General features: G+C 48.6%; 1 protein-coding gene across 2 annotated transcripts in view; it reads left to right on the forward strand.

Moving 5' to 3' along the window:
• PREX1 (phosphatidylinositol-3,4,5-trisphosphate dependent Rac exchange factor 1) overlaps window positions 1–22,284 on the forward strand; it is a 192,537-nt gene that overhangs the window by 103,117 nt on the left and 67,136 nt on the right. For both annotated transcript variants that reach the window (XM_061210224.1, XM_061210225.1), the window contains exons 6-7: window positions 12,928–13,089; window positions 20,461–20,594. In XM_061210224.1, coding sequence (XP_061066207.1) covers window positions 12,928–13,089; window positions 20,461–20,594 — 296 coding nt within the window. The remainder of the gene's footprint in view (window positions 1–12,927; window positions 13,090–20,460; window positions 20,595–22,284) is intronic.

The raw sequence follows: 22,284 nt of genomic DNA on the forward strand, positions 1-22,284 counted from the left end.
GGCCTTTTTTCTATCCAGATTTGCACCTGCGGTGGCCTCATCCATTCCATGCCCCACCCCCCTTTTAAAGTATATTCCAAAGTTGTGCAACCATCACCACAGTAATTTTAGAACATTTGCATCACCCCCAAGAGAAACTCTGGATCCACGAACAGTCACTTCCCTTTTCCCTCCTCCCTGCAGCCCCTGGCAAGCACTCATCTACTTTCTGTCTCTGTGAATTTGCCTACTCTGGGCATTTCATATGAGTGGAATCATATAATATGTAGCTTTTTGTGTCTGGCTTCTTTCATTTAGCACAGTGTTTTCAGGGTTCATCCATGTTGTGGTATACATCACCACTTTATTCCTTTTTGTGGCGGAATAATATTCCATTGTGTGGGTATACCATGTTTTGTTTATCCGTTCATCAGTTGATGGGCGCTTGGGTTGTTTCCACTTTCTGGAGATTATGAATAATGCTGCTGTGAACATCCACGTAGAAGTTTCTAGGTGGACATTCCCATGGCTTTAGACCCTGTCTCTGTCCAATGACTTCCAGCCTGGATCTCTCGCCTAAACCTGGTCTTGTTCTCCTGCCCACTTGACTTCTCCGCTTGAAAGTCTCACAGGCACCTTCTACCTACCATATCCCAAACCAAACGCTTGGCTCTCCCCTTCCCCCAGACCTGTCTCCCCTCCCACCTACCGCCTCGTCCTCATCTCCGTAAATGGCCAGATCAAACATTCTGGGCCCAAACTGGGCACGTCCTGGGAGCCATCTTCTGGGACAGCAGCTGCAGAGGGGTCGTGTCAGGGATGCTTTTGCAGGATCTCTGCTCAGGGTGTAGCCTCGGGAGCCTGCATAGGCTCCGGTGTCTTCTGCACCTCCCACGTCTGTCTTTGGGTGATGCAGCTGTCACCTACACACAGTGTGAGGACCTTGCCATTTTGGTTGTTACCTCTGTCTCCTTGGCCGTCAGGAGTGTGGTGCCCCTGGGGATGGCCCGTGGTCCATCACTAAGGAGGTGTCGGCATCAGTTCTTGGTGCAGGGGGATGACTGGGGAGTGGTGTGTTTCCCAGAGTGTGGGACGTGTACCGCTCACAGCTCACCAAAGGATTTTAGGTGGCACAGGAGGAAACTTTACGTGGGGTGGGTGGTGGGAGAGGGGAGAAGATAACACCAAGCACAGTGAATCACACCGTGAGACTAGTAGTTTCTTAACAAATCTCTTTCCGTCTTCCTGATTATCTCCAGGAGGGGAGCCACAGTGGGTGCTGCAGTGTCTAGGGTTTTTGGAGCCGTTCATTCATTTACCAACCATTTATTGAGCAGCTATTATATGTCAGGCATTATAGTAGGTGCTGGAGATACAAAGTGAACAAAAACTGCCCAAATCCCTTCTTCTGTGGTCTGACATTCTACTGGGGGGGGGGGGTAGAAACAGACAACAAATGAATGAATAAGAAATGTATATACTTGTTTAGATGGCATGAATACTATGGAAAAAAAAATATCAGGGTTAGTAAGGTCCAGGAGTGATGGATGGAGAAAATGACATTTGTGCCAAGACCTCAAGGAGGTGAGGAAGGGGGCCATACAGGTACCTGGGGGAAGAGTCTTCCAGACAGAGGGAAGAGCCAGTGCAAAGGCCCTGAGGCAGGAGTGCATTTGAGGAACAGTGAGGAGGCCCGTGTGACCAGAGAGGAGGACCTGAGGGAGAGAGTCGGGGAGTGAGGTTAGAGAGGTGATGGGCCCGGATTATGTGGGGCCTTGTGGGGTCTTTGTCTGCTCTGAGTGAGGTGGGCACCGTGGGAAGGTTTTGAGCAGAGGAGGGACAGGATCTTAGTTCTCACGGGATCCCCCAGGCTGTTTGTGGAGAAGGGACGGTAGGGTGATGAGGGTGGAGGCGAGGGGCGGGGAGACCAGGGAGGCGTTGATACGAGTGGTCCAGGCAGGAGGTGACTGGACCAGGGTGGTGGCAGTGGAGACAGAGGCATTTTATGAGAAATGCCTCTTCACGTCATTTGCTCATTTTCTGTTGGATAGTTGTCTTTTGTGTTGATTTGCCAGAGTTCTTTCTCTTCATTCTGGCTACCTCAGGTCATCTCTTTGGAATTCTTCTCTGACCCTGATGTTACGAAGTGAGTTCCTAATCTGCTGGCGATCTGGCATTGTTACTGTCTTGCCGAGAAGGCACAGGAAGTCACAGGTCTCTTTTCTGTGGCCCGCTTTGCCCCCGCTCTCGTCTTCCCCCCAACCACAGTGCCCGCCCTGCATCTTGCCTCTTGGGCTGAGCGCTGACACCTTGCCCACAGATGCTTCAGCACCTCTGACTGCACCAGCCCCAATTCAGGCTCTTTCCGTGTGGTGAGCAGCAATAGCCTCGGGCTGCTCGACTCCCTCACGGTGGGGGACCTGCTCTCTCCTCTCCCTTTCAAAGCCAAGCTCCGATTCCTGATCTTACTAGGGGCCCTCCCAGACCACTCTTCCTCGGGGTCCTGCCTGCATTCTGCTCTCTGCCGCGCTCTGCGTGATGGTTAAGAGTCTAAGTTTGAAAATCCAGCTCCACCTCTTCTTAGCTGTGTGACTGAGGGCAAGTTGCTGAACCTCTCTGTGCCCCCATTACCCTATCTGTAAAGTCGCTCCCCCCGAGGCTTGCTGCAAAGATCAATGAGACAATGCCTGAGAAAACCCATGAGAGCACTTTGCATTTTACTAGGTATAGTCAGTCATGCTTGGTAAATGTTAGCTACTCTAATAATGTAATGATTTTTATTTTTATTGATCCGAACTCCTCCTCTTACTAGTATTACCTCTTTGAGAAATGACAAACTCTCTGTGCCTCAGTTTGCGCCTCTATCAGATAGTGCCTTATCATTGGTTATTGTGAAGATTAAATGAAATAATACCTATAAAGGGCTTATAAGTACCTAGTAAGTATGAGCTATTTTTATTGTTTCAAAGTCTGTTTTGTTCAATATTAATAAGCTACCATAGGTTTCTTTTGATTAGTCTTTTCATGATATATCTTATTTCATCCTCTTACTATTAACAATTCTGTACCCTTAGATTTTTTTAAAATTAATTTTTATTGGAGTATAGTTGCTTTACAATGTTGTGTTAGTTTCTGCTGTGCAGCAAAGTGAATCAGCTATATGCATACATATATCCCCTCTTTTTTGGATTTCCTTACCATTTAGGTCGCCACAGAGCACTGAGTAGAGTTCCCTGTGCTATACAGTAGGTTCTCATTAGTTATTTATTTTATACATAGTAGTGTATATATGTCAATCCCAATCTCCCAATTCATCCCACCCCTCCTTTCCCCCTGCCACCCCCCTCCCCATACCCGTACATCTGTTCTCTACGTCTGTGTCTCTATTTCCGCTTTGCAGATAAGTTCATCTCTGTCATTTTTCTAGATTCCACATATAAGCGATATTGTACGATATTTGTTTTTCTCTTTCTGACTTACTTCACTCTGTACGACAGTCTCTAGGTCCATCCACGTCTCTGCAAATTGCACAATTTCGTTCCTTGTTATGGCTGAATAATTCCATTGTATATATGTACCACATCTTCTTTATTCATTCTTCTGTTGATGCACACTTAGGTTGCTTCCATGTCCTGGCTATTGTAAATAGTGCTGCAGTGAACATCGGGGTGCATGTATCTTTTTGAATTATGTTTTTCTCCAGGTACATGCCGAGGAGTGGGATTGCTGGGTCATACAGTAGTTCTGGTAGTTCTGCCTTTAGTTTTTTAACGAACCTCCATACTGTTGTCCTTAGTGGCTGTATCAGTTTATTGATACCTTCCCACCAACAGCGTAAGAGGGTTCCCTTTTCTCCACACCATCTCCAGCATTTATTGTTTGTAGATTTTTTGATGATGGCCATTCTGACCGGTGTGAGGTGATACCTCATTATAATTTTATTTGCATTTCTCTAATAATTAGTGACGTTGAGCATCTTTTCATGTGTTTGTTGGCCATCTGTATCGTACCCTTAGATTTTAGATACTTCTTTTGTAAGCAGTATGAAGTTAAAGTTTTAAAATCTGTCCTGTCAGTCTCTATCTTTGAACAGGAGAGTTTATTTAGTCTACTTATATTTATTTATTGATATATTTGATCTTGTTTCTACCACCTTTATAAAATTTTTTTATTTGTCCTCTTTTTTTTTTAATGCTTCTTTTTTTCCCCCTTTCTTGCTTTATTTTGGATAGTTTTAGTTTTTTTGGTTTAGTTACTCTTGTTTTCTTCCTTCCTTTCTCCTTCCCTCCCCCCCTTCCTTCCTTTCTTTCTTTTTTTTCTTCTACTAAATTGGAATTTAAAACCACCACTACCACCATCATTATCTCTCCCAATTTTACCCTCTCCTCTATAGAACCTGGAATTGGGAGTGCAGGATGTAGACTTTTGCTGTAAGGTGTGCTAGGACCTCCTTTGGAAGTTGGATATAGAGTCGCTGCATGTTGGAGCCCCACCACTGAATGTCAGTAGACACCAACCCAGGGTGTCAAACATGGGTGCCTGCAGGGCAGGTGAAAGAAGTGAGTGAGTAGATTGGATGTAACCCAGTGGGTTGGGATGGGGATTGTAACAGACTATATAGCACACATGTTCCGTCTATGGAGGTGGCCACCAGTCAGGTCAGCCAATTGCTGTTGTCTGGTGGAAACACAGACCAAAGGTGGCTAGAACTTCTGCTATGCTGAGAGAGCCTGGCAATAGCATTTGGCCTGCAGCGTCTGGATTGTGACCCAGGCTCTGATCCAGTCATGCATTGCGTAGCCAGGAGATCAAGGCTCGGAAAGGGGGTGAGACTTGCCCAAGGTCACATAGCATGTCCTCGTCAAAGCCAGAATGTGAACTCCCAGAACTGAGCCCTCTTCCTGCTGTCTCCCCCCATCTCTCCAAGTGGAAGGAAGGAGTTTTTAAGACCCATGAGCATTATTTCCTTTCCCCCATTAATTCCTAATCCAAGGGGCTACAGTTTTCAACCTGCAGCAGGGGCTGGAATTGTTAAAATCGGAAATATATTGGCATGAAATATATTTCATATAGTTGGCATGCATGGAGGTTTTCTTTACCATGCCGAGCAGCTTTTCAGTTCTGGGTTTTCATGGACTTACAGATGTTTTTCGTTTCTTGTTTTTTTTTTTTTTTCTTTTCTTTTTTCTTTTTCTTCTTCTTTCAAGTGGTGGTGGGTCTTGCTAGTGCCTCTTCATTTGCATCTTGCTGTCACCCTAGACAGGGCATGCAGGGACCCAGAACTGAAATACCAGGAAGTCTTGATAACGAGATCAGAGCTTGGCTTCCTGAGCTTTGGTGGTGGTGCCTTGGGCAGAGGTCTGTGGACAGAGCCACAGCTGGTGCAGGATCAGCCCCTCCTGGAGCTGGGTGAGGTGTCCCCAGAAAGTGGGTGTGCTCCATGGGATCCAGCCCCCATTGGTGACATTCCCATCTTCAAGGCTGCCTTTTTCTCTTTTTAGAGAAGACAGGATGACTTTCTAACCCCATGTCTCCTTTTGAGCCTCCAGAAACCCCAAGTCACAGCAAGTAATGGGTATTGTCACTTCTTCCAGTGACAAATCCAGCTGTGTTTTCACTCTGTGGTTTTATGGATCCATCTTCTTATGGCTGCATCCAGGAGCTCAAATGATGCCATTGAGAATCAGTCTCTTCCCATCTCCTGGCTCAGATTTCCTCTGTGTCAGCTTTATTCCTGGGAGGCTCCCTTCTCATGGTGGCAACATGGGCCTCCAGCAACCTCAGGCCTGTGTCTGATCAACACGGCTACCAAGGGAGAAGAGAGCGTGTCTTTCCCGAATGTCCCAGGGCTCGTTGGGTCAGCTCGGGTCCCACAGGGATCAAACCTGCACCCGTAGCAGTGAAAGCATGGAGTCCTAACAACTGGACTGCCAGGGAGTTCCCCACTGTGCTCTCCTTGAGCCGGTAGCTACGGCTGGGAGATGGAAGGCTCTTGAACACGCCCTGGGAGCTGGCCAGGAGTGGCCCCTCTTGGACTCCAGGACGGGAGAGAGGACAGGGGAAAACCTGGGTCCCATCGCCTCCCTGTCTCGTCCTCTGCACCCCTCTCTTCCTCTGCCTCTGGGCCCTGTGTTTTTCTCCTGGTCCTTTTCTGAATCTCAAGCAAAGCTGAGCAAGAAAGGGGGAGTTGGCTGCAGCCACGTTTCCTTGATGCCCGGTTTGGCCTGGAGTTTGAGGCCCAGTGCCCACACCTCCGGGGACACGATGGGGCCGCGCAGAGCGGACACCAGCGGGCACCCTTTTGGTAAATGTGATGGGAGGGGAGCGGAAGCGGTGGGTTCCTCTGCTCTGACATCCTCTCTTCCAGGAAGCCCTCACCTCGAGCCCTGCTTGCGAAACCACACGGGGCTGGCAGGACGGATGTTGGGGAAAGGTTACCCAGCCTGGCTCTAGAGGGGCTTCCGCTGCTGATTTGCTGGGTGACCCCTGCACACCCCCTCCCTTCTCTGCCCTCAGTGTTTTTAAGGAATACCCAGGGCCTGCCCCTGCTCAGATATTTCGTGTTTGTTCTAAGAGCCTACTTTTGGGGGTGTTCACGCCCTACTGGTACTGTTCCTGGAGGGGCCTGTGGGTGTGGTGAGGCGTCTACCAGGTCCTGCTTTCTGGCTCTGTGGCCTTGGGCAAGAGGCCTTGCTTCTTTGTGCCTCAGTCTCCTCACCTGTAGAGTGAAGATAAAAACAGTACCTACCTCTTTGGGATGGTTTGAGGATGAAATGACTTAAGAAACTGAAGTTTGGAACAGTGCTTGGTACACTTAGTAAGTGCACAAATGCTAGCTATTATGATTACTACTATGACTACAACTTTTACTGTTATTATTGCTAGAAATAATAGTAAGTGTAACAGCTATGATTAGTATAGAAATAATTATGATGATGATAAATATTGTGTCCTTACTGATTACCAACACTTTTACATTCGTCATTCCATTCGATCCACACAACAACCTTAGGATCTGATTGTGATCCCATTTCACAGATGTGCACACTTGGTCCACTTGGACCCTCTGAGGTCTTACAGATCCAGAGGGTTTCTTCTTAGTTATGTGGTTCTCCCAAGATTCTTAGCAAGCAGCTTTTGGGTTCCTTCCAGAAATACTGTTCTCTGGGCCAAGCCCTGTAAGTTCATGTAGCTATTCCACCTTGGATATGGATTCCAGGGTTTTCAACACCATGGTCTGTCTCTTTTGAACTTGACTCTGTTGTAACTTATTAAGACAGTGTGTTAAGTTCTGAATTGGGGAGGAGCCTCCTCACCTCCCTCCTTTTGCATGTGAGGCTTTTGTTAGCGCAGCTCAAGCTTCCATTAATTTTGAAGATACCCATATTTTATGCTTGTCTGGGACTGACTGGGGACACCTTTGGGATTCCAAATCCTTGCAGTCTCTCTGGGATTGTGAAGCAGTAGAGACTCTTTCAAATACAAGGGATGGAAAAACTAGCTCAAACAGGCTTAATAAAAAAAGAAAAAAAAATGAGCCCATGTAACTGAAAAGTATGTGGCTAGATGGTTTCGGGTGTGGCTAAATCCAGCTGTCATTAGGGAATTGCCAAACTCTTTTCCAAAGCTGCTGCACCATTTTATATTTTCTCCTGCAATGTATGAGGATTCCAGTTTCTCTACATCCTCAAGAACACTTGTTATTGTTTGTCTTTTTGATTATAGCCATTCTAGGGGGTGTGCAGTGGTACCTCATTGTGGTTTTGTTTTGCATTTCTGTAATGACTAATGATACTGAGCATCTTTTCATGAGCTTATTGGCCATTTGTGTATCGTCTTTGGAGAAATGTCTGTTTAAATCCTTTGCTTATTTTTTAATTGAGTTGTCTTTTTTTTTTAATCAATCAATTAATTGATTAAATTTTTGGCTGCGTTGGGTCCTCGTTGCTGTGTGTGGACTTTCTTTTAGTTGCGGCGAGAGAGGGCTACTCTTTGTTATGGTACGCAGGCTTCTCATTGCGGTGGCTTCTCGTTGTGGAGCACGGACTCTAGGCGTGTGGGCATCAGGAGTTGTGGCACGCGGGCTCAGTAGTTGTGGCACGCGGGCTCAGTAGTTGTGGCACACGGGCTTAGTTGCTCCATGGCATGTGGGATCTTCCCAGACCAGGGATCGAACCTGTGTCCCCTGCACTGGCAGGTGGATTCTTAATCACTATGCCACCAGGGAAGTCCCTATGATCCACTTTGAGTTAATTTTTGTGTATAGTGTGAGGAAGGGGTCCAATTTTATTGTTTTGCATGTGGATACCCAGTTTTCCCAGCAGCATTTGTTGAAAAGACTGTCCTTTCCCCATTTAATTGTCTTAGCACCTTGTTAAAAATTTATTGACTATAAATGTAAGGATTTATTTCTGGACTCTCACTTCTTTTCCATTGACCTATATGCCTATCCTTATGCCAGTACTGTACCACCTCTTACGATTTGGAGAAAGAGTGTGCCAGTAAAGGGCACAGCAAGTGCAAAGGCCCAGAGGCAGGAATGGACCCTGAGTTTGTGGCTGGGCAGAGCAGAGTCAACACTCCCTTGTGAACCAAGACGCCAAAGCCAATACCTTCCCCTCAGTTTTGGCCCAGCCAGGAACCTAGCCAGAAGGTCCTGCTCAGTTTCAATTCTCCATGCCCAGCAGTGATCTCAGGCAGGAGGAGAGGTGGGAGCAGCCAGACAGAAGAGGGAAATAACCTTTTTCTCATTTTTACTAGCTACTGGGTGTTGGCAGCCCCTCAGGGAACCCATCAGTGGAGGATCGCTGAAATTCCAACTTCCAGGGGTTTGGGATGTGGTGACAGTGCCTCCCAGGGTGTGACAGGCCCTAAAGTTCTTAGTCTCAAGAATAAGAGAGCTGAGGGCTTCGCACTTGTGGATGGAGGTGGGAGGAGGTAGGATCCCAGGGACACAGGCTGGAGAAGCACGGAGTAGCGGTTAAAAACGTGGGCTCTGGACTTCAGTTGCATGGGTTTGAATTTTGGCTCCACCCCTTAGCAATCTTCGACCTTGGACAAGTGACCTCGCCTCTGGGTCCACCTCAGCTTCCTCATCTGTCACATGTATCAGGATATATTTTAGCTACAGTGACGGAGACCCGAAATAACAGTGACTTAACGTGTAATTTTATTTCTGTACAAGGCCGTCCAGGGTTTATGTTCTTCCACCCCTGGGTTCTCAGATGTTCACACCGTGTCCACGTCCCAGCCCAGGGAAAGGGGAGACGGGCAAGGCAAACGGAAGCTGCACACACGCCAGTGATCAGAACCTGTGTCCAGGTGGACGGGAATGTTGCCTTCATTCCGGGCGGCCCTGTGCTCAGCTGAGAATCTGTTCTGTTGCTCTTGACCAGGGGTCAGCAGGCTTTTCCTTTAAAGGACCAGATGGTAAATATTACAGGCTTCACAGGCCGTATGGTCTCTGTCGCGACGATTCCACTCTGATGATGTGGCTACAAAGAAGTGAGGACAGCGGGGAAATGACTGAGCATAAAGCTTCGTTTATTGCAACAGGTGGTGGGTTGGACTTGGTCCGCAGGCTTTCATTTGACCCCCTGCTTTTAGAAGGAGAAGATGCTGGATCTGCTTTGGCGGGTTGAGCCTCTGTCACTGCTCACTCGGAGGAAACAGGGAGCTGGCTGGGTACACTCCCCTTTCGTGCCTTGGCTGGCTTGACAGAGGTTCAGATGCTCAAAATTACTTATGTTGGAGCATGGGGCTGGGGGTGCTTTGGGGAGTTCAACTGAATTCCCCACCATAGGTCACAGGCTTCTATTGTAGTTTTATCTGTGGACGTGTCTACAAGCAGGCCGTCAGCTCCAGGAGAGCTGGGGCAGTGTCTGTGTCATCTGTGTCCTCAACAGAGGGCCCAGCCTGAGGCCAGGTACACAGGAGGCCTCACTGGATGGATGAATGGGGCACAGAGCTTCCTGGTTCCAGCCTTGAGCATCTCTTGCCTGGACGATTGCAGTAGCCACTAGCCAGTCTTCCTGCTTTTACATTCACTTTATGTTCCCTCCAGTACATCTTCCACTTGGCAGTCAGAGGGGTTTTTTAAAGGCTAAATAAATTGGATGGCGTTAGGCCTCAGCTTATAACCCCCCATCACCTCCCCATGGCTCTTGGGATGAAACCCAGAGACCACACCCAGGCCTTACCTGATGTGTGTTTGGTGTGTGCCTCCGACCTCATCACCCGTCCTTCTCCTTGCTCACTCTGCTGCAGCTTCCCTGGCCTCCTTGCTGTTTCTCACTGCCTCAGGGCCTTTGCTTGTGCTCTTCTCTTGCCTGGAGTGCTGTTCCCACAGATGTGTGTATAGCCTGTGCCCTTACTTCATTCAGGTCTCCACCCTGAGGCCCTTCTCCTCAGAGAGACCTTCTCGGACCACTGCACCTCCCTCACTCTCTGTCCCTTCACTTGCCTGATTTTTCACCTAGCACTTAATCAATAATATAAATTATATTTACCAGAGAGGAAAGTATTCCTATTTAACTATCTGAAAGGTTATAAATAGCATAGACGTTCAGAGCGCTAACCTCAGAGCCAGACTGGTTAGGCTCAAGTCTGCTCCGTGACCTCAGGCAGATGACCTGACCTCTCTGTGCCTCAGTTCTCAAGTCTGTCAAATGAGGATAATAATAACTACCTCATAGGGTTGATGTGAGGATTGAGTGAGCTCAGAAAGAGTGTAAGCACTCACTAAATGCTAGCTCTTATTATGACTGTTAGTGGTAACACTCAACTTCTGGACTGTTCTCTTGACTGTGAGCTCCCTGAGGGCCGTCTCAGTCTCCGTCCAGACCCCGGTGCTCCGGCACGTACCTGTTGCGCAGTCTGTGTTTGTTGAGTGAGGAGTGAATGGAAATACGTCCCCTTTGTACAAAAAGCTCAACCCTCAGTGACCCGCCTGCCTCTGTCTTACTTCCTCCTTGAAGCCTTTCCGGCCACACTGTCCTTCCCCTTCTCTGATTTATCACGAGCGCTTTCACCACTTGGGGCTGTTGTTTGTGCCCACCCCCCCTTCCTCCCTTCCTTCCTCCCTCCATCCCTCCCTCCCCCCTCCCCCTTCCCTGGGAGCACCTTTCCCAGCTCAGTTGCCTCCAGAGAGAGGGCTCCATCCTTCCCCACCCCTTGCTTCCTTTCTGGTCTGTCCCTGGGCCCAAGGCAGGCGCTCAGCAAACCCACAGGGTCTTGATGTTACAGAACATCTGGTCCTCGGGCCATAAAGATCCGCTCTCCAGAAAAGAGGCTGTTCATATTCAGGCAGAGAAGAAATGAAGTGACTAGAGAAGACCTATTTTTGGAGCTGGTGCTCCGCAGGGCGTTCTCAGAACAACACCTGCCTGGCCCTTTGCTGCTTGCGGGCCCTGCTAACGTGTATTGTCCTACGGAAGCAGGACTGATAATGGCCAGCGTAGACTGAGTGCTTACTGAGGCTGTACTTTCCCCCGGAGCTGCTTTTCCTGCAGTGTCTGATTTACCCCTCACCATGACCATGAGCAGAACCAGATGGCCGGGTTCAAATCCACTTTCCTCCTCTTACTTCTTGGAGTCTTTGGACCATCCCGCTGAGCCTCCGTCTCCTCCTCTGTTAAATGGATAATAACAGAACCTACCTCCCAGGCACAGAGTAAAGGCTCATCGTCACCATCCTCCCCCACGTCACTGGTTTTCAGTCGATGAACCTGAGGCTTGGCATGGAGGGCATCTGGCCCAAGGTCACCCAGCCGCAGAGGCCCAAGGTCACCCAGCCGCCCAGGGGCGGAGCTAGCCCTGGAACCCATGTGAGACTGTACTGGGAACCAGCCCACTGGAGCGTCATATCTGTGATTTTTGAGGGAGCAGAGAGATGGAGAGATACTGGAACATCTGGGCATGTCAGGGCCAGATGATTAGAGAAACTTATCTCTGCCGGCGCAGTCCTGTCGGTTGAGTGATGCGGCCTGAAAATCTTCCCTGATATCTTGAGGCCCAGCTGGTCTCTGCCGTCTCAGTTCCTTTCTCATCACACTTACTATGGGGCTGAAACCCTTTGATTAAGACCGACCTGACCTTTAGAGTGTCCCAGCCTGTGCCGGTGGTGAGGTGCGAGATGAGAGTGAGAAACAGTGGGGGAGGGGCTCGCAGATTAAGCCCCCGACTGGCCTTTGTCCTCTTTACATGTTTCCTCCACGTCCCTGTGAAGGCAAGGGGTTCTTTATACCCATTTTACAGATGAGAAAAACGGGGGGCTAGGGAGAGGCAGTGTCTATGGCCACCTCTCTGGCCAACCGGTCTCTCTCTGTCTCTGTCTCTGTCTCTCTCTCTGTCTCTTTCTTTCTCCTTCTCTCTTGCATTTACTCTCCTCCAGCCACACTGCCTCCTGGCTGTTTCCCTTACAGACCCCATACGCTCCCACCATGCCCCTTTGCGTTTGCTGTTCCTGTTACCAGGCATGCCCTTCCCCCAGATTTTTGCAGGACTCTCTCCCTTGCTTTATCCAGACTCTCTGTTCAAATGTCACCCCCTCAGAGGGGCTTCCTTGACCTCCCTATTTGAAAGAACACCTCCTTTCCCAAGACCTTCTAGTCCCTCGTTCTGATGTGTCTTCGTAATATTTGTCACTGATTTTTCTTTATTTTGGCCCACCTCCTTTATTAGAATGTAATAGCCACCAGATGAGGAATTTTTCTGTTTTATTAACAAATTTGTCCACAGACTCTAGAACACTTCCTGTTGTGGAGGAGCTGCTCAGGGGACATTTAGTAAATGAATGAATGAATGAATGAATGAGTGATGTTCTCCAGCTCCAGATCACACAGTTTGTCCAGAGTAGAGCTGGGACTTGGTTCAGGCCCGGGTGTCCTGGAGGCTGTTTGGTGCCCTCTGGGTTGATGTCCCTCATTCCTGCCCTCTCCTCTACTCTAGGAACTCGCCAAGAGGACCCCCGGCAAGCACCCCGACCACCCCGCGGTCCAGAGCGCCCTGCAGGCCATGAAGACCGTCTGTTCCAACATCAATGAGACTAAGAGGCAGATGGAGAAGCTGGAGGCCCTGGAGCAGCTGCAGTCGCACATCGAAGGCTGGGAGGTGTGTCTGGGGCAGGAGGAACCTTCTGGGCTGGGGACGGGCCCGGGGGTTGCACAACTTGGGTTCAGACTGTGGTCTGGGCACCAGATTTGGCCTGTAGCATATTTTGTTTGGCCTCCATGGTGTTTGCAAAAAAAAAAAAAAAAAAAAAAGTTTAATTATTTTTCAATTAGGTCCACATAAAAGTCTAGATTTAAAGTTTCTCTTAAAAAATTGGTAACACTGGGCCCCTATTTTCCATGGCAACAGCCTCTGGAGCCTCTAGTTTTCCTCCATCCCCACCACTCCCCAGTCACTCTCCTTCACATGTTGCCTGTCTCCCTGGTGTCCCTTGAGCTTTTGACGCCAAGGTCAAGGGTAGCTTTTAAGGGTTCACTCCAGGATAGAATTCTGGCGTTGACACTCCCTTACTGGGTGACTGTAGGCAAATGTCTTAACTTCTCTGAACTTTGGTTTCCTTATCTATACCTGCATATAGTCGGTACTCAATAAGTGATAGGTGTGGATATTACTATGATGATTATTAAGGGATGGGATTCTTGAGATCTTCTGTTGTGTCTTCCTTAAATTATTAGAGCTGTCCTAAAAAATCTGTAGAATGAAATGGGAAAATCTGAATAAATAAAAAAGTCAATATCCGAGTAAGTACAGCTGGAATGGGAGATTAAGACTAAAGAGGAAAGACTCTTGGACACATAATTCTCTGAATCATCTGCCTTAGACCCTTTGGATTTTCTGGCACTTGCTACATTTGGGATTTCCACTTCGTCTCCCTGTGTTGGGGAGTCCTAAATGAGACTGTATAGCTACGAGGTTGAGGGTATGGCTGCAGAGGGGAGGGACCTGTGTTCTGGAGGAGGTGGGTGTTGTGGATTAGTGTTTGTCATGTACCCACTCTCCTCTGCCTGGCCTTCCTGCCCGGCTGAGGCTGGAGAACAAATAGTTGCATTTCTCAGACTCCTTTGTAGCTCAGGTTTGGGATATGATTGGCCAAGATCAGATCCAGCTGCTCGAGATTTGGAAAGCAGGAGTGGGACGGAGGCCACCTTTGTGCTGTTTTTGCAGCGAAGCACAGCCGTGGTTGTGTTTGGCTTTCTGTGATAGCATTTGCAGAGGGCCCGGTTTCCAGCTTCTGAGTGTCAAGAGGAAGGGCATCCACTGTGTTGTTGTTGGTGTGTATCTAGCAGGATGGGGTGGCTTTGTAGCTGATCGTTGAGGCAACAGCTTCTGAGGGCCTGGAAGCAGCTTGGGCAGCATTTCCCTGGAATATCAGCTCGGGCAGGTGGTGGTCTGATTCTCCTTTTCCCCAGTTGGAGCAGACGCAGTGGCTCCCCTGGAGGGTCAGTTCTACAGTGTTCTTGGTTTTCTGGCAGCTGTGATTCTAGGCTCTTCTAACCCCTCCAAGGATTGGATAAGGCCTCCATTTCTTTCTGCTTAAAATGCATAGCTTGGTTTCTGTTCCTGCACCTGAAAATTGTGTCAGGATGTGTCCTCTAAGGAATCACATTTCACCTTCATGATGTCAGAGCTCTGATTTGGTTTCTTGTGATCCTCTCAGCCTTCCGCTCTATGGTTCCATGATGGCAGCAGCTCCAGGCATCATGTGTTCCAAAGCAGGAGGAGACAGGGGCTCGGCCAGGGCAGTGAGGGGGAGCTCTCCTCCCTAGTGGAGGAAAACCTTTCCCAGAAGCCCCTTTCCAACTCATTGGCCAGAAGTGCGTCACTTGGCCACTCTCAGCAAGTATGCTAACCTAAAGAGCACATAGAGTGGACACATTTAAACATCTGCCTGTTTGGGCTTTGAGCTTCCTGGCAGCCAAGGTAAAAAGAGCAGGACACCTAAGTTACTTAACATTCATTGTCAAAAAAGGAACAAGCTGAGCAATTCTTCTGGGTGACGGAGAGTTTCCTGGCATCCAGCTAGAAGGGAAATTTCTCACGTGAGCCCCTGTGGAGAGAGTATTAAGCAAGCAATTTGGCAACCAGAGCAGAAGTGATTTCCAGATGCCTCCTGGTAAGGGCCTAGGGAAATAGGAACTAAGGGTCTTTGGGGCCCTTGTTGACCCTGAAATATCTGCAATTTGAGAATGGCCCTTATTTTGATCTCTGTCGCTGGGTACAGTAGGAAATAAAGTGACCTAGAATAAGAATTGCTGGCAATTTATTGAGCACCTATTACACATTTTCAACACTAGAAGAGAGGGCAGTTGTGATCCCTATTTTACAGATGAGAAAACTGAGGTGCAGGGTCTTGGCTTTGGGGCCCAGCCTTTTTAAAAAAATTTATTTAATTAATTTATTTATTTTTGGCTGCATTGGGTCTTTGTTGCTGCACGTGGGCTTTCTCTAGTTGTGGCGAGCAGGGGCTACTCTTTGTTGCAGTGCACAGGCTTCTCATTGCGGTGGCTTCTCTTGTTGTGGAGCACGGACTCTAGGCACGCGGGCTTCAGTAGTTGTGGCACATGGGCTCAGTAGTTGTGGCTTGCAGGCTCTAGAGCACAGGCTCAGTAGTTGTGGCACACAGGCTTCGTTGCTCTGCGGCATGTGAGATCTTCCCAGACCAGGGCTCGAACCTGTGTCCCCTGCATTGGTAGGCGGATTCTTAACCACTGCGCCACCAGGGAAGCCCCCAGTCTTTTAACTTACAGATTATCCTGCCTTACACAAGTTTGTCCTACTCTCCTGGCCTCATTTTCCCCTACTTGTCTAATTTCAGAAATAGCATCTCTGAAGTTATCTCCTGGCATCATTGTGAGGGTCAAGCGAAGGGTAGAACACGAATGTTCTTTGGAAAATGTGAAATGGTTTTCTGAATAGTAGAAAGGTTTTTAAGTTTAATCCTCAAGGTGACTTGGGAAAATAATACATTCTAGCTAGAAAAAATAATGTTTAACAGTGAAGCTACTTGTAATAGCTTCATGCCCTCAGTAGTTAGAACCTTAGGGGACAGTATGACTTACAGGTGTAGTTCACAGTGAATGATAGTGGTTGCAAATCCTGATTTCTGATTCTCTCCTTGATCCTTTCTAATCTATTTGTTTGACCTCTTGCCAATCTGATTAGAGGGCTGTCATCTCTCTTGGAATATGGCTGACAAGGGACTTATTTCTGGAGGAGGGGGAGTCTTTTCTTGGCCACTTTCTTGCTGTGCGCTTGGGCTTGCATCATTAGTTTGATCTCCAATCTCTGGGGTTTTTTTTTTTTGTTTTTTTTTTGGCCTGATCCTCTGTAAGCCAATTGTCCTTTCTAGTTGTGGGACTGGTTTAGTTAAAACCGGATAAGTTAATCCATAAATCCATTTTACTGAGCACAAGTAAACGGGAGTGTGTCGCAATACTGTGGATGTGAGTGTATGAGCCCACCCCCTCTGCTTGGTGGGGTACCTTTGCCTCAGTTTCCTCATCTGTACAGTCTGGCTAATGGCAGGATGCCCCACGGGTCACTTGAGGATTCAGGGAGTAGATACATGCAAAGCGCTCAGAACGGTGCTTTCTTTATTGGATCAGAGTAAACGCTCAATAAACGTCAGGAGGAGCCGTGGCAGCAAAGCAGGATTTCTTTCTTCATTTTTTTTAGATGAGAAAACATCATGCAACTTTGCCTAGGGCTCATACCAGTGTGGGCTGACCCTCCTGCAGAGGGACACTCCGGACGTGGGCCCCGCAGACTTTCGTGAGAAGCTCACGGTCATAAAAAGAAGTGCATGTTCTTAATAAGAAAGAAATAGAACACACCACTCTTGCTGGCTCTGGAAGCCCTGCTTTAAGAGACCATCAACTGCACTCACCCACGAGGGACAGAAGGAAATAGGGGTGAGGAAACATAAGACCATTAAAAAGAAGGACCATAAATAGAAGTTCTTGTATGTTCTTCCCACCCTCCCTGGGATGCCTTGTGCTCTCGCCCCTTCGAAGACCCCTGCTCTAGACCAACAACTGCATAAAAAATCCTTCAGGTTACCTTCTAGGAGGCAGCACAGGGTAGTAGAGGTGAGTGGATAGGATGGTGGGACCACCTGTCTGGGTTCAGGTCCCAGCTCACTCACTGACCAACTCTGTGACCTTGAACAAGTCCCTTCACTGCTCTGTGCCTCAGCTTCCTTATCTGTAAAATGAGAGTTGTAAGGATTAACGGAGTTTTGTAAGATCCTTAGAACTGGAGTTGGTGGGTGGAAAGCCCTCTGCCTGTGTTAGCTTTTGTCATCTTCTCTGAATGTCACCACTTCAGTTCTGCACTGTCTGAAGGAGGACTCCAGCCCTGACTGGTGGACACCTTGGTGCTCAGCCTCTTCCCTGTGTATCTGATCCTTAGCACCACCCCTGACCTGGGTTCAAGGATTCCGGGGAAACCGAGTGTCAGCTGGGCTTCGTAGCAGGCCTGGGGTGGAAGGGACCTCCCCCTGTAGTGTCCTTGGCATTTCAGATGCAGTTTGCTGGGTGGTCCTTGGCCAAGGCCAGGGAGGCAGCTTCCCAGGCTGGGTGTGCTTCTTCTCTGCCGTCCCCTGACATTGGTCTAGGTCTGTGTGACCTCCAGGCTCTTGGGCCCTACAGCTGGGCCAGGTACTAGGTTCATATACAGTAAGTCTCCTACATACAAACGAGTTCTGTTCCAAGAGTGCGTTTGTAAGTCCAGTTTGTTCATGAGTCCAACAAAGTTAGCCTAGGTACCCAACTTTTTTTTTTTTTTTAATTTATTTTATTTATTTATTTTTGGCTGCGTTGGGTCTTCATTGCTGCGCGCAGGCTTTCTCTAGTTGCAGAGAATGGGGTCTACTCTTCCTTGCGGGGCGTGGGCTTCTCATTGCGGTGGCTTCTCTTGTTGCGGAGCACGGGCTCTAGGTGCGCAGGCTTCAGTAGTTGTGGCACGCGGGCTCAGCAGTTGTGGCTCACGGGCTCTAGAGCGCAGGCTCAGTAGTTGTGGCGCACGGGCTTAGTTGCTCCGCGGCATGTGGGATATTCCCGGACTAGGGCTCGAACCCTTGTCCCCTGCATTGGCAGGCAGATTCCTAACCACTGCACCACCAGGGAAGCCCGGTACCCAACTTTTACAGATAACGCCAGACATGAAAACTAAGTTACGTGATTGGACATGCAAACACATGTTCGCATCTTTGAAAGTTCGCAACTTGAAGGTTCGTATGTAGGAGACTTACTGTACAAGCAGCCAAAATCTCCCTTTGGAGCCTGGAAGGGCTGGTGTGGACATGAGTGAGGTGGAGGAGACAGGAAGCACATGATCTCGAAGGAACTGTCGAGTTGCTCTGTGCTCTGAGCTGGCCCATGGGCCACTGATGGAGTCTCATCAGCCAGGGAGTCACACTCTCCCTGTTTGCATGGATGCTGGGGCTCCAAGGGGCTCTTCATCCCCTAGCCCCAGGGCAGCAGGGGCGCCACCTCGCTGGGTCGCTGTGCTGTGGGCATCACATATCTGTCTGTGGCACGCGAGCGTCCAGGCTGTGATTTCTGTTAACGGGTGTGTGCTTCTGTCCTGGGCTGCACAGCTCTTGATTGCAAAGAAGCTGGTTTCCCAGGACCCCGAGTGGGCCCCAGAGGGGGTCTCTGGCACCATTGGGCAAATGGATTTGCTGCTTCTAGCCGGCCTGTGGGCACAGAGCAAACCAGCTCTGACAGCAGTTGGGGAGACTGTAGTGGGCAGTTAGAAAACAGCCTGATTTCTGAGTTGCCAAAACCAGTTTCCCATACTGGGTATCAGAAATAATTGAGTTAGCAGATCTTTCTGGGGTATGAACTCCTTGTCAGTTCTGGGTGTTGAGTGTCTGGAGAAGGAGATTCTATGAAGAATTCTCCTTCTTTCCTCCCCAAGTTCATTTCCAGGCAGAGATAGCATCACGTCTCTTTGTTTCTCCCTTCACCGTGATCTGCAGGTTGGTGAAATGAATTTCCCCTAAAATACCACTTTTGCATAATATCCCCTGGGCCTAAATGTCAGAGGCACCCCCTTGCCCACCTATTGATGGGGCCTCCAATCTTATCTTGATGTATTTAAAAGTACATCAAGTATTTAAAGTTGGCGGCTGTAAGAAAGAGAGACTTCAGTGGCTTAAATGAGATAAAAGTTTATTTCTCAGTAGTGATGCAGGCTTGGGGTGGGTCACCTCTGCTCCATTTGGGCCCTGGTCCCTTCCAACGCCTTCCTCCGTCCTTTGCTACGGTGTATTCCACTACCGTGGCCATCTTCCAGCCTATGGCAAGAGGAGGGAAGAGAGGAAAGGGAGGGAGGCAGTTTTCTCAAGGAAATGATGTAGCAGTGGGGCATACTGGCCATAATGTAGTCACGTGACCACGCCTGGCGCAAGGGATGCTGGGAAGTGGAGTCTGTGGTTGGGCAGCCATGTGCCAGCTGAAACTCCATTCCTGTGACGGAAGAGGAGCACGGATTTGGGGACCCTCCAGGGGCTTCCTTAGCCGGCATTCTGTGCCCTCCAAGGTCTCTTTCCAGCTTCCTCTCTGTTAGCACTTTGGGATCTCTCTGCCCCTGCCTTGGTCCCCCCAGAGTTCCAGATGGACCTGTGTGGTCCCTGGCTCTGAGGACTCCTCCCAGCAGGGACCTTGCCTATCCCTATCCTCAGCCTCTTTATCTTCGCCATCCTCTCAGGCCCACCTTGCTCCTCCCCGGTGCCTTTCCTGACCACATCGCCCTGAACCCCATGGAGGTTCAGTGAACGTCATGCACACCTAACATCTTGGTCATTTAGCATAGATGACCAGGTAGAATTTGGGAACTGTTCCCATCTATTCTCACATCCTGAGCTAGAGAGGGTGCTCTCAGAATCCTCTGCCTCTGGTGGAACTCACATTGCATTGGTCACCTGTTCTGCAAGCATTTATTGAGCACCTACTGTGTGCCAGAGAGTGCAGTAGGTGCTGGGAATACCGTGGCAAATGCTTGATAGATGCTTGATAACGCTTCCTGTCCTTATGGAAGTGGCATTCTTGTGGAGGAGATGAAGTAACAAGTCAAGACACAAATAAATAAGGGGGGGAGGAGAGAGGCAAAAACCCAACCAAGCAAAAAACCAAAAAAACCCATAACAAAACCAGATGTCAACTAGGGCCGTGTGAGCTGAGTGAGTCCTTTCACCTCGCTGAGCCCCAATTCCCTGTTCTCTGAAATGGTCGTCTCTGTATGCTCCTGCCAGCATTGTTCTGGCACACTCACCAGAGGGAAGCCATCGATCAGGTTGTGTTGGGTTTCTGTCTGCTCACAGATGTGCCTCCAGTGGTGCATTGAGATTTTGGGGGTGCGAGGGAGGCAGGTGCAGGTTCTGTCTGTGGGAAGGAAGGGGGGCATTCCCAAGGGAGCTCCTGGATTTGCCAGCTCATGCACCGCAACCCCCCATCGCTCTCCCAGGGCTCCAACCTCACGGACATCTGCACCCAGCTCCTCCTGCAAGGGACTTTGTTAAAAATCTCCGCGGGCAATATCCAGGAGAGAGCCTTCTTCCTCTTTGACAACCTCCTTGTCTATTGCAAGCGGAAATCCAGGTGAGTTGCTGGGGAGACTGGGACAGGGCTGCCCGGGTGGGCTGGGAGGCTGGAACAGGGCTGCCTGGGTGGGCCAGGAGGCTGGGATTGGGTTGAACTCTTGACATAGGCTTGTCACTTCCCTCTCTGGGCCTCCCTTTTCTCTTCCAAGTTGAGGGATTTGTTCTAGATCAGCACTATCCAAGAACATAGGTTATTTAAAATTTTCTGGTAGTCACATTAAAAAGAGCAAAAGAAATAGGTGGAATGAATTTAAATAACGTATTTCATTTACCCCAATATATCCCCAAATATTATTATTTCAACTTAATCAACTTAAAAAATTTATTAAATAGGTATTTTGCATTCTTTTTAAAAATTTACACTAAAGCTTCAAAATCTGGTCTGTATGTTACACTTACAGCACATCTCAATTTGTACTAGGCACCTTTTAAGTGCTCAGTAGCCACCTGTGGCTTGTGGCTGCCACAGTGGACAGTGTAGGTCGAGACGGTCATGGAAGTTTGGAGAGTCTTTGTGCCACCAGAATCCTGTGACTCTAAGATCCAAAGGTAGATGGTTTGAGGGGAGGGAAGTCCTCTCCTGTTAAGATTTTTGAGGGAAAGATAGTATCTTTGTCATCTTTGTGTCTTTCACTGGAGCTTCTTAAACTTTGTAGAGTGAATGGATGGGTGGATGAGTGGTAGACTGATGCGGATGTATGTATGGTTGGATGTGTGGGCAGATGGGGGGAGGGATAGATGGGTAGTTGCAGGTTTGGGAGATGAATGGGAGTGATTGTGGATGTGTGTATGAACTGATTCGTGGATGGATGAACGAGTAGATGAATGAGTGAGCAGTCAGGTGGTTGGAGGTTTAGGAGATGGCTGGATGGAGGGGTAGATAGAAAGTTGGGAGAATCTGTGAATGTTTGGGTAGTTGGAGAAATGGAAATGAAGACATGACGAGCTGGCAGAGGTTGTATTTATTTCTTTATTTAAATATTTATTTATTTATTTTTATTTGGTTGTGCCGGGTCTTAGTTATGGCTCGCGGGCTCCTTAGTTGTGGCATGCGAACTCTTCGTTGTGGGATCTCGTTCCCTGACCAGAGATTGAACCCAGGCCCCCTGCATTGGGAGCACAGAGTCTTAACCACTGCACTACCGTGGAAGTCCCTAGGAGAGGTGTATTTAAATGAAAGGTGTGTTGGGGCCTTTATGTATGGTTTGTTGAGTGAATGGGTAGATGGATGGATGGTTGGATGGTCATAAAATTGGGAGGCTGAGTGGGTGGTGGAGGTTTGGAGATTAGTGGATGGATGATCAGTTGGATGGGTGTGTTGAAGGATGATTGGTTGATAGTTGCCAGGGTGGTTGGACTCTGGTATGGGAGGTTGGTTGATAGGATGGTTGAGTTGATGGATAGGTGGATGAATGATTGGAGAGAGGGAAAGTTAGGAGACGGAGGGGTAGGGGCACGAGTGGATGGTTGGATGCATGAGTGGGTGGGTAGATTGGTGGACCAAGACAATTCTTGCCTTTCAGTTTTCTCGCTGAGGAGGTAGAGGACAACTGACCAGTGCAGCCCTTTTTGAATTAAGCTTCCTGTTATTTTGTTTTAGGGATGAAATGGTGACTTTCCAGAGGCTTCTTTACTCTTTTATCTAGCAAAAGTTAGGGTTGAGGGGAGGTCCAGATCCTGGGTCCTAC

The sequence above is a fragment of the Eubalaena glacialis genome, chromosome 13, assembly GCF_028564815.1.
Source record: "Eubalaena glacialis isolate mEubGla1 chromosome 13, mEubGla1.1.hap2.+ XY, whole genome shotgun sequence".
In the NCBI taxonomy this organism is placed as follows: domain Eukaryota; kingdom Metazoa; phylum Chordata; class Mammalia; order Artiodactyla; family Balaenidae; genus Eubalaena; species Eubalaena glacialis.